Here is a 14,740-nt window from a genome sequence, read left to right on the forward strand (position 1 = left end):
GAAGTATTGCACAATGACTTGATCTCTCAGCAGCCTTCATTACTGTTGACAAGGCTTCCTGAACCTCGGCCCTTCAGATGTTTTGAGACTACAATTCTCATCATCCCTGACCACTGGTCCTGCTAGCTAGGGATCATGGGAGTTGTAGGCCAAAAACATCTCGAGGGCCCAAGGTTGAGGAAGCCTGCTGTTGACCATAGTATCCTCCTGAAGAGGCTCTGTGGTTTGGAAGACCATATTACAGTGTTTCCACTCCTATCTGCAGGACCACTACCTGAGAATAGTCTTGGGGAGCTTCTGCTGGACCTCTTGGCTGGATGAGAGCCAATAAACTGAGACTGAATCATGGTAAAATAGAGGTGCTGGTGGTTGGTGGCAACCTTGACCTGTACTTTGGAAGGCAGCACTCTCTCAGAAAGAAGAGGGTTCATAGCTTGTGGGTGCTCCTGAAGCCAACACCAGCTTGTTTGACAGCTGTGACCATTTATAGACTGGGTGAGCCTGGCCATGGATATCCAGACACCATCCATAGGGTTGGTTTTACCCTTTGAAGCTCTAAATGGCTTGGGGCCAGGTACCTTAAGGACCACAGCTCTCCCTCATGTACCTGGCCACAGGTGCCAAGTTGCCCCCAAGATTGAGGGGGCCTGATGTGTGTTGCCCATGTGTGCAACGTCACAACGTCTGGAGAAGGCAGAGCACTCTGGAGGAGCTGGCCACTGAAGCTGCACCATACTCTTATCTGCGCTTGGCCTCCTCCACCCCCTCAAGATTGAGGGGGCTCGGCCCCCTTCTAACAAATATTGAGACACCTCAGTCCCCTGGAATTGGTGTACCTGCACCTGCCTAATATACAATCTTCCTCATTAGCTGTTCTTCCGGTTTCCTCATCATTGGAGGTAAGACAGCTGATGACTGGAGAATAGCATCAGTTGTAGCATCCTGATTTTGGAATGTTCTTCTCCAAGGAGATGCACCTAGCTCTGAGTTATGCTTTCTTTTTGGCAGTAAGTGAAAATTGTTTTATTTGCCCAAGCCTTTTAGAGCAGTGATGGGGAACTGCTCTAAAAGGCTTGGGCAAATAAAGCAGATATTGTTGGGCTTGGGCAAATAGAGCAGATATTGTTGGACTCTGGCTCCCATCAGCCCCAGTCAGTATGGTCAATGGTGAAGGCAACTGGGAACTGTAGTGCAGCAACATCTAGAGGACCACAGGTTTCCCACCCATCTTGGAGTTTGTTTCCCCCCTCTGCAATTAAACTACTCAGGTTTTATTGTCTTATTGATATTGTCTCTGCTGATTTTTATCGGCTTTATGTAAGCCGCTCTGGGAGCCATGCCAGCTGGAGCAGTGTAAGAATACTTAAAATAAATAACTATTTGAAAAGCCCTCCAGCTACACATTGTTATAGCCCTAAATGCTTTAAGTGCTCTAAATCTATTCAGCTAGCAGACTTGCTACTGCATGGACCCTACTGGGGTGACCATGTGTCTGCAGCTGGCTACCCTTGACTAGGGGGAAGACATAATATCACTTCTTGGGTCTAAACTACAATTTCTGTAAACTGGCCAGAGGACTTTGGTTCATGGGCAAACTAGAAATGAGAATGAATGGATGAGTATATAGATTATATTAGGTAGTGACTCAGTATTCCTATTTAGTTTTGTGTGTTCAGTATTAAATTATTCCATGGCTTCTTTTGTGGTAGTCATCGTCAGATCTCTCTGAACTCAGTTTTCCTTTCGTCACTGAGTAGTCTGAACAATGGTATTTACTTTACTCTCGTGTGAAGTTGACTTGTTTCCAACCGGTACATGATGCAAAGTGTTTCTTCTTTTACTGAACATAATGCCTCCATTTGCGAGGGAGGGACGACTCTGTCCCATGCTTTTCTGAATTCAAACCCTCATTTATCCCTTGAAATGCAGTTTATGGACAGTGGGACCTTCAAGGGCCCTGCTCTGAGAAAGCCGCTGCTCTGAGCTTTCTGTAACCTGTTACAAAGTGAACCTTTGTTCACACTGTGAAAGACTTTTTGCAGTTGAATAACATTAGCTTCTGCTAAACCATTGGCTGCAGGGGACTGAATTCAGGCCTAAAAATAGGGGAATGTTTAAAGAGTCTGTCCAACTCAGAAGTGAAGAATGTGCAGTTGTAACTAAGCTTGACATCTGCCTGAAGATTACATCATCTGGAGGGGGAAGGGAAAGCTTTCAAATTCAAACTTTTCTGAAAAGTGCTAAACAGCTGTGTCAGCTGATAATCATGCAATGTTTTTGTAGTGTGCCATGATATTTTTTTAAGTGTAGAAATGCAAAAGAGAGGAAAGCTTTGAAGAAACAAGCAAGTTGGTCTTCTCTCTAGATAGACTATTTGCATACTGCTAGTGCTGAAAGACCATTAAAGGTTCCTTATGTTGCAACTAAAGTGCTTCTCATTGTTTAGGAGTCTTCTGATAAAAGATACTAACATTATGAGCTTCTATCTATAATATAGTCCATGGATTTGGTAACTTCCAACATATAAGTCAGGGGCTCAGTTAAGAACATAAAAAGAGCTCTGATGGATCAGGCCCTTCTACTCTAGTATCCTGTTCTCACAGTGACCAACCAGATGCCTGTGGGAAGCCTGCAAGCAAGACCTAAGTATAAGCAACACTTTCCTAACTTGTCATCCCGATGCCTTGATATTATGGAGCCTTAAAAGGACCCCCCTCCCCCACAAAAGCACAAGCTCTGTCCTCCTTGTATAGTGTTTTCTTTTAAGAGCTCTCCAAGCACATTCCTCCATTTCACAGCTGGAGGCGATTGTGCAAGATGGAGTGAAGGTTTCAGCCTAAATGCAGTAAGCCAGCATAGTGGGTATATTGCAGATATTAATATTGTGCAGTTTGAAGTGACTGTATGCATGAGAACTGACTGCCTTTTGGGAACGAAACATTGTCGAGTCCCATAAACCTAATTAAAACTTTTGCTTGCAGAACTTTCTTCAAAAACAAAACAAAACATCAAAATGTGACACAAGACATGTGTTGCACAAGACATATGCCAGTCCAAGGCATTCTGTGTTCTGCTTCTGAGCTACAGCCTTTGGCATAGGGTTGATCTGTGTGGCAAGCTGGCACCCTCTAATAGCTTTCCACATATGTAGAGCAGTCTCCATGTGTACCCAGTCTCAAGCGGCTTCCACTAGGCACTCATATTATGAAAATGGTGTGCATAACCCAAGTCAGCTTCATGTAGGAAGCGCTTTGTATGAAAATAGCCACCACATTTGAGAAAGAATTGCTTAAAATGAGTGTCTATAATGTGGCAGGTTTTTTTCTCCCTAAATACCCAGCTTTTTTCATACGCTGCTTGTGAAACCAAGTTGATAAAATCACCATATGATGACTGGAATGACTCATATATCCAATCTGCCTTGAGATCAACTACTGCTTTGTGGTGTTGTGTATAGACACTCCTGTGTGAACGTCCTTGACTAAAGTTAAAGTGAATCTACTTTGCCATGAAATTCAGAGTGGTCCAAGGAAAGTCACTGTCACGATGTCTAATCGTATTATTATATGTAGATGTGAAATTATAAGACACTATGTTTAAATAAAAGTATGTAAGAAATAATACCTCCTTAAAGGCTTTACTGGTTAATAGTATATGTATTTATATATCTATTTCCATTTATAATGGCACTATCAAAATTTAAAAGCCCAGCATAAACCCAGTACAGTGTGCAATACACTTCTATCCTGGAAGACAGAATAAAATACCAAAAACCCCAGAGAGCTTTGTAATCCTAAGTACAGAGGTGAGATTTTCAAGAAAAAGAGACATTACAAAACAGGCATTTGGCCTGGTTATTCTGAATAAAAGTGGACCCATTGTGGATCATTATACCAAATAGTACCTTTCACACTTCGTTTCCACCCAACAGCCACATGGAGGAGGAAACGGCCTTGACTTCTTTGTAACCGCAGGATATGAGCAAGTCGGGCAATTATTTTTATTGCTTTAGAACTAAATCAAGCAACGCATGTTCATCTGTTAAACAGATTACATGCTGAAGCCCATCCACCTCTTTGACCAAATGTAAACAAATATTATTCACCTCATAAGTCACAAAACAGAGTATGATTGGCTGGTCATGAAAGCCTTTCTTTTGACCTACTATGTGTTGAATGGAGAGGACTGCAGTGATTGCTGTGAATGCTCACAAATAGCAATGCTAATTTGCTGGCACAAACAGGTTAGTCATAATTGCAGATATCCTAAGTCAGGGGTACTAAATGTGGCACCCACCAGATGTTGCAGACTACAACTCCCATCATGGGAATTGTAGTCCCAAACATCTGTTAACCTACCCCTGTCCTATCCCATAAAGTACTATTGTTTCATTTTCAGATTTCGACATTCAGGGAGTCCCTGCATGTCCCCCAAGGCACCTCTGTACATGGGAAAGAGTTCTGGGGCATGTTCCAGTGTACGTTTTTCAGTTCAAGGGATACTGGTCAGACTGATTGAACTGAAAACATGGCCTAGAACAACTTGTGCAATATTCTTCTACATCTGTACATTGTGGGACAGCCAGACAAGTCCTGAGAAGTACTGATACTGAGAGGGTCAAAGTAGACATATCTGGGACAGACCTGTGTATTGACATTGGCTCTGTCATTGAGTCCAGGAGCAGAGGAGCAGCTTAAAAGGAAGCAACGCCAGAGGGGTGCTGAACCCTCCCCCAGCTGGTGCTTTTCACTCCATGACCACTCTGCGGCAGGTATCCTTTTTTCTTTGTTGAAGTTTAGAAACCAGGAGCAACCCCACCTGAAAAAAAAAAGGATGGTAACAGACATTTCAAGGCACAAAACATCAGTAAGGGAAGGTTCCACTTTTTCACTTCTCCTTGCCCACTCTGCACATTAAATCCCCAGACCAGTCTCAACTTGGTATGGATTCAACACCAGACCTGATTTTAACATATGGTCTGGAGCTATTGTATTTAGTTTGACTCTGCCTTGCAAGAATCTCTCTGAGTTTCCAGCGATTCACAGGAGCCCCTCAGAATGCAGTTTGCAAACCACTGCCATGGCCGAGCAGTTTAGATCAAATGGGTGGCTAACCTGTGACCCTCCCAGAAAGTTGTTGGATTACAACTCCCATCAACTCTAGGCTATCCATCAGGGATGATGGGAGCTGCAGTTCAGTGATGTCTGAAGGGCCACAAGTTAACCCCCTCCCTTGGTTTAGACTGTTCTTGCTCTACAGTCCAACAGATTGATTGTTCTCAGGTGTCTTTAAGCAAAGATCCGGTCAGAGAGAAATATCACAGCTAAGTGAAGCTCCATTCTTCTTGTTTTTCGGATTTGCATGGTCTTTTCCCTAGCGTTTCCTTGATGTGTACATTTTTTTTTGTGTTAGAGAAGCCACATGAATCTTGTCTTACAATGGAAGGAAAAAGACTTCTGGCTTTATTTCATTTTTTTATTGCTCACTAACTTTTATTAGGGTATCATAGCATGAGTAATTGTGTGAAAGGTTGGGATGTAAACCTTAATGGGTGAAGTAAATCTCTAAAAAAATAAAAAAATAAAAATCAGCAGCACATGGCAGCACAGCCGATAGGTCAGCTGTACTATAGTAGGCTCCCAGTTTCATGGAACATTAGCAGAACTGACAGAAATGAATAAAGTTTCCACCACAGATGAGGCAGGTTTTATTCCTGTGGACACAGCTTGTTCTTTCTCCTCTTTTTCTTTTTCTTCAAATATATGTTCCAATAGAAAGCCTATTTCCCTGCCTTCTGGATTCACATAATTTAAAAGACTTGTCAATTACACCTTTTTATGGAACAAGGAATTGCCCTTTTTGACCCATCTAACCTACCTTCTGGTATTCATGGCATGACTAAATAGAATTTTGTTCATCCATCTCCCAGGCTTATATTTCATGGTAGAATACTTGCTTTTGTTTCAAGAGAACACTATGCTGCACAATATATTTATTATTTTCCAAATTCATCTTCTCGCTTTTATATGCTATCCCCAGGATACTTAGAATTAACTTCCATCTCTCACTATATACCAGTTTTCTATCACTGCAAACCCTCCAATATATGAATTTAAGTATTCTATGAAGTTATTCACCCCCTTTCCTATATATATATATATATATATATATATATATATATATATATATTTAATAACCATAATCTATTTGCAGTATTTAACTGTACTTGTTTTTAGGATGAGATCAGTTGCTGTTTTAGTACATTAATGAGATATTGCAAAAGTACCATAAAATCACATGTAAATTAAGAGGTAGTGACTTGATCTTTCGTTTCCTGCAATGAATTTTGTGCATTGCTATGGGTTAAACATGTTGATAGTGCAAAGACAATAAGTTTCTACATTAATACTATATCCGGGTAACCTACATAGGTCTGGAAGTATGGAGAGGCATTCTCATATATTAGCCACCCAATCTTTCAATGTTAAAACATTGACTTCAGAGAGGCCACCACGCTGTTGAAAGATTAGACAGTCTCAACAAATCTGTACATGCGTGTGTGTTTAGTCAGTAGAAAATGTGGCACCTGTGATTTGAAGTAATATTCTGCATGAACACTTACCTGCCATCTTTGTTTTATATCATTTTAATATGTTAAACATATCTTAACGCTGGTGGAAGAAGGGAGGCATTGTGTGCATACCAAGCTGATAACCAGGCCTTTGAGAGAAATAAGCTTAATGTAAATATTCAGATGTGCTAGGGAGATGAGCTCACACATTGTAGCCAAGGAGAAGAGAAAACCTCATCTCTCTTAATGAGCACAATTTAAAAACAGACCATCTACATGCAAGTTAGCTAATTATAACGTGTATTTGGCAGCTCTAGTTTTTGCTTAGTGTTGCAATAGGTGAGTGCCATTATTTTGCAGTAGCAATAATGGTGCATCAATAACTAAACTGGAAACCAGGTCTAAAAACCAAGATTTAAAAAGTGGTAATGCCTAGATCAGCTTTCCCCAACCTGTGGCCCTCCAAATATTTTGGCCTAAAGCTCCCATCAACCCAAGGCAGCATGACTATCGGTATCCATCTGCCTCAGGAGACTTTTATTAAAAACAAAAACAAAAAAGATAAATGCAGAAACAGGACAGAATGTAGAAGTTTCACTTATGTGAAATTGACACATGCCAGAAACAGATTGAGCCATCCCTGTTGGATAGTATTTACAATGCCAAGGAAACCTATTGAGAAGTGGTTCCCTCTGGCATGGGAAATACTAGAATTTTCATTTTGCTGTGTTGAGATTGTCCCTTGTTTGCATTGCAACTGGAAAAAAAACACTGTGAGAATTGGGCTTCAGAATACCCAGAGCAAAAGGCAGTTTCCCATCTGGAACAGATTGCATACATCATGGTTAGGCAAGCTGCTGAGAAAGAAGAATGCTTCATTTGTCATTGTTATGAACTATTGAGCAGACTGAGTGTATGCTAAGTATTCTGCAGCAAGAAAAAGAAACTCATTAATTGCCGAGGTAAGGCATAAACTTAAGACAACTTAAATGTCAGAAGAGCAAGAAAATAACAAATGGAGCTATTCCTGTCATTACTGATCAGCAGGGTAGTTGGTAAGAGGATGGAAGGTCTCTGTTTCCAACTGCTCATGCCATTCATTTGTTAGGCACCAGTTTTAATAATCAGAGTTAGCTATCTTGGAAGGAAGATGGTTTCTAATCTTTTGCCTCATTCCTTTCCCCAAGATTTACAGCCTGTTTAATCTGTATTACCCTGCTTGAGGGCTAGCCAGGTGGAGTTCAGCCATCGACTTCTTCAAGTTTAGTTACAGAATCTGTAAACCTCACTGTATTTTCAGTGCCAGGTGGACATTTTGATTCTCTAAGTCATCAATACTGTTTTTGTGACTTCTGATAGTAGCTGTGTGTTCATCCTGCTGTTGAATGGTGAAAGAAATTTTTGTTTTGTAATTGATTATTGTGGATGAGCACATTCAGCGTGTAATTCTGGGTTGTATCCAATGAAGTCATTGTGTGAGTGGAATGACTTCCCCACACACTACAGAACTTTCTTTCCCTCACTATACTCCATCAAACCCTCTTAACCAATATTAGGGGCATGTGGGGAGCTGCACGAGGAGGGGTGGGGAAGAAAAAGTAGGGGAAGTTCAGTTGCATGAGTGGAACTGATTCTGCTTATGCAATGACTTTGCTGGATTTAGCCCATTGTTTTTAACTGGTATATCTGCTATGTATTGTGTTTTTTAGATCTTATTGCTGTCGTAAGTCGGTTTGAGACTTTGGTTATAGAAAGCAACTAAATACATAATAGACGTTGCAGTTTGTTTGTCAATAATTGCAGGGAATGCGGGAAATTGAAATTGTAAAGTTAGGAAAATAAAGCAGTGTAAAACCACTGAATTAATGATGATATCTAAGCAAATTTAATGACAGCAAGCTGTGAGTCTGTGACCTCAGTGGGACCATGAAGGAAAATCACCTTGTGGAATTCATCTTTCTGTTTTTCTTCTTGGGTACACATGAAATGTGTCATTGGATTTTAGATCCCTCTGTGATTGATTGAATATACATACATGCAGGCATACATACATCATTTTATTTGTATGCTGCTTCAAACCATGCTCAAGGTGGCTTACACCCTGAAAAATACATAATTACAACATAACAAAAGTAGTCATAAACAATAACTAAAACAAAAAATACACAACTAAATTGATCTAGTTCTGTGTGAATCATAATAAGATATAAAATAAAGATAACAAAAGAAAATCAACAACAGCAACAACAACAACCCCCCAACAACAACCCCAAAACTATACCCCAGCCTGTTCAGCAGCTTCAGCTTTTGTACCTGGAGTTAGGCAGGGCCCCACCCTCCCTTGCCAGGTGGAAAAAGGCCGGCAAAGCAGGGAGGAGATCCAATCTTAAATACAAAGCAAAGTGAATAAATCACCTTAAAATGCAGATTCCAGAGAAAAAGCCATTGTCCTGCCTTGAACCACCATTTTTCTTTTCACTGCAGGTGCAGAATTGTCTCGTGTCAGTATGGTATGGCTTATTATAGCAGTTAATGTCTGAGGTAGCACCTTTCCCTGGCCACTTCCTTCTACTGTCAATTCACTCGAAGTGGGCAGAGTTGGAGCTATCTGTTCATGTGGGAAAGAAGAGAGACCAAGTCTTCAACCTCCCTGTACTGTATTCTGCAGAAAGCAATTGATTGTCCTTGTGGTTAGTCTTACAACAGGAAAAATGGAAATAATTTCTTCTAAATACATATGCAGACCTACAAATCCAGGTCGCCTAGTGGCAGAGACAGTGCCGGATTTACGGATAAGCTAAACAAGCTATAGCTTAGGGCCCCACTCTCTTGGGGGGCCCAAAAAAAAATTAAAGGAAAAAACTGGATGTACATTTCCAAAATATAAGATAAAAAGCAAATAAAATAAAACCTACATACGGCAACAGTGTTTTGTGTTGTGTAGGCTCCTGTGAATTACCATATAGCATATATTCAACACCAAAAACAGTGATAATCTGTTTTTGACAAAGGACAGCTGGACATATAAAGGGTCCCATTACCTTCAGTAGCTTAGGGCCTCATCAAACCTAAATCTGGCCCTGGGCAGAGAAGAACCAATCTCTGTATTGGTACTTGTTACCTGTCCTTTTTTTCTGAGGGGACACAGGGGTAGGCATAAACATTTTGTGAATCTTTGTACTTTTGTCCATTTACTGTATTTATTTTTCCCAATGGTGATTTTCTTGAGTCAAAATGAGAGTACCTGTAAACATTTCTTAAAAGAAAAAAAGTATTGCTTGTAGTTGCACCTGAGAAGGCAATTCCCCAACTTCAATGGATATGGACATGCACAAGGGACTTTCTCTGTCACTCTTCTGCGTTAAAGATCCCTGAGCCATTAAAGCAAAGGAGCTTGTCCTGAAATGGAAGCACTGTACTCCAGCTCTTTCTCTCCGCTTCTGAAACAGCCACTTGAGTACACGGCAAAGACAACTGTTACTTAATGCAGGTTAAGGAGACCAGTGCAAAATTACAAACTTTGTCTGGCAGGAGTTTCCTGTATTTCTCTGCAACAAGAAGGATAATTTTAGCAACTAAAGAATTATTTGTATTTCTTCCAGGAGAGAGGGATAACTGTCTCACACTGTGAAAAAGCAAACAAACCTCACAAACTTCAATGAGCAAAGAACCACTGAGCCATTGCAATTTTAATTAAAAGAAGAACTTCACAGTTATGGTAAACGACCCTGGGTTTGGGGTTTTTGCTTTGATTTCCACATCTTTTTAATCTACTTGGAATTTCAAAATCTATTACTTGTTTGCACACTATGCAAACAAGTTTGTAGTTATTTTTTATTGTTGCTTTCCTTACTGTTATTTTGAGCTGCTGCTAGAGGTCTAAAGGTTTTTCAGTAGCTTCCCGTAGGGTGCTGTGAATACTCAGCTAGGACACCTTTGGAAAGGAAGTGTGGCTCTGGCTACTGTCAGTGCTATCTCTGACCATTTTGTGTTCAATTGCATAAAGTTCAGCTCTTCCTTGGTGGCTTCCCATCCCATATATAAAACTCAACATATTAATGCTGGGCATTGAATTCAATGTCTACCCATGGGTCCACTTTATGTTAGAACGCCTGGCTATGCAGTCAACACTGAGACATAATCATTGTATTATTTTAAAGGAAATCACAAGCCAGATGTGCAATGCTTTGTCACAGGAGAAGTATTATATTGTGACTATTTTTAAGAACTCTGAAATTGCTTTAATGGTGGGATGTAATGGAAAGTACGCGGTTGGAAATGGCAAGCATTTTGTTCATGGTGTGTGTGTGTGTGTGTGTGTGTGGCAGGCAAACTACTTGGTTCATATTGCAGAAGATTTTTGTATCCTAGCCAGAGCAGGCAATATTTAGCCCAAATGTGGTCTCTCGGCCCTGTGCTTTTGTATACTTGTGTACTAATATGGTGATTGTCAAGGGATTTGCTGATGCCAGAGCACAGCTTGTTATATAAAAGGACAATTGAGAGGAAGCAGCGGGATGCTGTGTATAAAATGATTTAAGATCTTACCCATATTCAGCAACTCGGGAGCACACGTTCAGCCAGACAGATGCTTCCTGGATTAATCTGAACAACTGGACCTGATGGAAACTCAATTAAGCAGCTTTACTGTTCCGGATTCTCTAGTTTACAATACCACATGCTGCTATTCCAATTATAACATTGTTTCCTACATTTGCTTGATTCTCGTCTGTTTGAATAACTGCCATGGAAATACCCTTTAAAACTGTGCAGGCTGAAATGAGAGTTATAGAAATATGGCTGCATTCAAACTGAGTTTGCTAATAGCAAACTTAAGTTTCGCTAACTTGGCCTGGCAAATGTGTATTGGTGAGGACAGTGAAGGGTTGAAGTCAAAAGAATGTTTCCGGGTTGTGTTCTTGTGCAAGCCCAATTTATGGGTGTTTAAGGTTTTGTGATCTTTGCCTAGATTTATTCTTTACTGCTGCAATTAGGAGATGGCTCTGAGACTGTGATATGTCAGTACTTCTGCTTCTTTCAGTTGAGAAGTGCAAGGTGTGAAAACTCACACTTCTTCTGTAGGTCTACCAAGCTCACAGAGACTGCTGGGGAATGCACAGTTATTCATAGCTGGTGTAGGCGGATGCCCCAGAGGAAGAGATCCTATCTGACCTATACCATGCCAGTGGGATCATAGGGAGTTGCATTATGGACATCTTTAAGAAGATTTTTTTGAAAAGTAAACGAGGTATCTATCTGGGTAGCTAAGGAATAGAGATGTAGCTTTAGATTCTCAATATACTGAAGACATATCCTGAGCCTGTTCAGTAAAAGCTATCCTTCTGTCCTCTTGTTGCTATTAAGTTAGCATGGCATATGAGCAAGTACAAATACTCTCTTTGGGACATGCTGATATTGATATGTGCCAAATGGATATGCTCACAGTCCCTTTGATAAAGAGCCCAGAAAGAAACCTGACCTTGGAATTTTCTTCGGTAGATATGAAACGAATCTATAAACATGGTAGCGGAGAGTATCCTTTTTCATTTCTGTTGATTACTTTTTCCAGAATCATGTAATTCAAATACCTGGCTCTATTCCTATTCTCTTTCACAACTGTAGCAAGCTGACAGAACTGAGATGGGAAGAAGACAAGCACCAACATGATATAGTATTTACTGGATGTATATCTTAGGAAAACTTTCAATAAAGATTTAAGGAAAAAGAGAAAGGACATGGATGTTTTTAGGAACCTAGGACTGATGTTAAGCACAGTGTTAATCAAGCCACTGTGTTTGGATTTAGAATAACTTGGTCCCCAGAAAATGACCCCATGAAGAAAAGTTTATCCAAATAAATAGTGACTGCCAGCCATAATTTGTAGGTCATAATTTGTACTGCCAGATGAATAGTGAAACCTGGTGACATTTCTATTCAGAAACCCGTCTCACTGAGTTAAATTGGACTCACACCTTGGTAAGTAGCTTTAAGATTAATGATTAATGATTTTCAACCCAGAAGCAAAAGAGTCGAAATGTTGTCCTTCCTTTGATTTTTCTTACCTTCAACCCCTATTGTTTTCCTTTGGGAATCTGGAAACATTAGCTGTGGTGCAGCATGTACTGTGACTGGTTTGGATGTAGGAGACCCAGACTCATATACCTGCTGAGCAATGTCATTCAGCAGCTGACCCTAGGCAGGTAAAAATCTTGGAGCCATCACTTCTACCCTTTAAAACAAACCTTTTCACAAGGCAGTACACAAAAAAATATAAATTAAGCAAGTATAAAGAAATAATCTAAAAATACATAATTTTAAAGAGCATCAGTAGCATTAAAATATCAACTAATTACCCACCACTGTGACTAACTCAGGTAGTATGTAGGCATTCTGCAGTTTAGTAACCCACACAATTCGTGTTGGCAGGCAGACTTTTGTCTTCTGGGTTTCTGGGAGTTTTCCTGTTGTTATTCTGTCTCTCACAGCTACAATAAACCTACCATTAAAATTATGGACTGGTCATTTCTTCATCAGAGGGCAAATGGGCAAATTTAGCAGGGGATCAAATACTTTTTTCCTTCACTCTACATAAGGTTCCTTGGAGTTGCTGAGCAAGTACTATATAGTATATGCAATCTCTCCCTCTATTACAACGTTTCATGGCTATAAGCCTGAATGTCCATTAGGTGGCATTAGATACACAAAGTGTGGTTCACCAGCAACTGGGGACTTTCCAATGAGTAGCCAGTATAGCATTTCATGAATTGCTTTTTTACAGACGTGTTAGTGGAGCAGAAAAGTCAGTACCAAGAAAAAACAGGAGCACAGGTTTTGGCTTTCTTGCCTATTTCCCTCTCTGGTGAGTTTGTATCAGAAATGAAATCCTCTTGTATCCTCTTGCAAGGCTTCAGATTAGTCTCTTAGACAGTGCTGACCTTTCCTGAAAATAAGATATAAAAGTAGCAATCTACCTTACACCAAGTCAGTTCATTGATCCACTTAACTCAGCAGGTGCCCAGCGTTTCAGACTGGAATCTTTCCAGACCTAGTTGGAGGTGCCTGGGGTTGAACTGGAGATCTCTTGCAAACGGAATATGTTACCAAATTACATCCACTGTGTGTTAGAAAATATCAACATAGCAGACAGCTTCTCTGAAGGACAGCTTGGTTAACAACATTAATTCCCCCCCCCTACAATGCATGGCTACTGGGTCCACGAAGCAGCAAGCCCCATGAACTGAGAATATGCCCCACAGCATGCCTCTGTAATATGCATGTAAACAAGGGTTGTACAACAAACAAATCAATGCAGAAAGAAGTATCTGAGAGAAAGAAATAATTGAAAAGCTGTTATTACCACAGATTTATCTACCTCAGAGCTTGCACCCTGGAATGTTGGCCGGGCCACTGCAGGCCTAAGTGCCGTAGATGGAGCCTGTTTGTAAAGCAATGCATTGATTAAACTATGTATACGTTAACCTTTGGGTCAAGTGTTAAAAAGAAAATGTTTCGGCAACAACCACCTTAACAGCTAGAGCCTGGCTGAGTGCTATAGCATGGGGGAGGCACTCTGCAGAACACCAAAATGGTGTCTTTGCCTTCTTCCTCCAACAAACTTATTTATCTTCACAGTTGGCTGTGGTGAATTTTAGCCTGAAATCAGCCAGGGCTTTACTGGGCCTTCCAGTTGTTGCATGGGACAGAGTGTAGAAGCTTGGGCAAATCTAACTTGAGTTTTAAAAATGAATATTGCTTTTATATTTTCATGATTTGCTTCTGTTCAGGCCTATGAATATATTCCTCTTTATTTTACTTACATATAATTAATAGTACATAATTAAAATGATGTGTATATGTATTAAAAAGAAAATAAAAACAGTATATATGCAGATATAAATATTTATTGCTAAATATTCATAATATTATAATATCTGTTTATCACTGATTATGGTCCAGGGGTATGTGTGTGTGTGTGGCACCTCACACTAGCTTGCTTTTGATCCATTTTATGACCTGGTTAATCACTGAAATATAATAAACTTTACTGTAATCAACAAAACAGATTTATGTTGCCATATAAATAAAATATCTGGTTTCTAAATATTTTTTTTGGGGGGTAGATATTACAATAACACACACACACATACACCCCGTCTACCAGGAACATTT

At 40.1% G+C, this 14,740-nt stretch overlaps 1 protein-coding gene across 3 annotated transcripts in view; it reads left to right on the plus strand.

Annotated features, from left to right (window-relative positions):
* LHPP (phospholysine phosphohistidine inorganic pyrophosphate phosphatase) overlaps nucleotides 1-14,740 on the plus strand; it is a 109,439-nt gene that overhangs the window by 40,247 nt on the left and 54,452 nt on the right. The window contains exon 7 of one of the 3 annotated variants that reach the window (XM_082222813.1): nucleotides 10,174-10,289. The exons of the other annotated variants lie outside the window; for them this stretch is intronic. Coding sequence (XP_082078939.1) covers nucleotides 10,174-10,186 — 13 coding nt within the window. The 3' untranslated portion in view covers nucleotides 10,187-10,289. Of the gene's footprint in view, nucleotides 1-10,173; nucleotides 10,290-14,740 lie in introns of those variants that run through there. 3 annotated transcript variants of the gene reach the window in all.

The sequence above is a fragment of the Podarcis vaucheri genome (genome assembly GCF_965113315.1).
Source record: "Podarcis vaucheri genome assembly, chromosome: 5".
NCBI classification, from domain to species: domain Eukaryota; kingdom Metazoa; phylum Chordata; class Lepidosauria; order Squamata; family Lacertidae; genus Podarcis; species Podarcis vaucheri.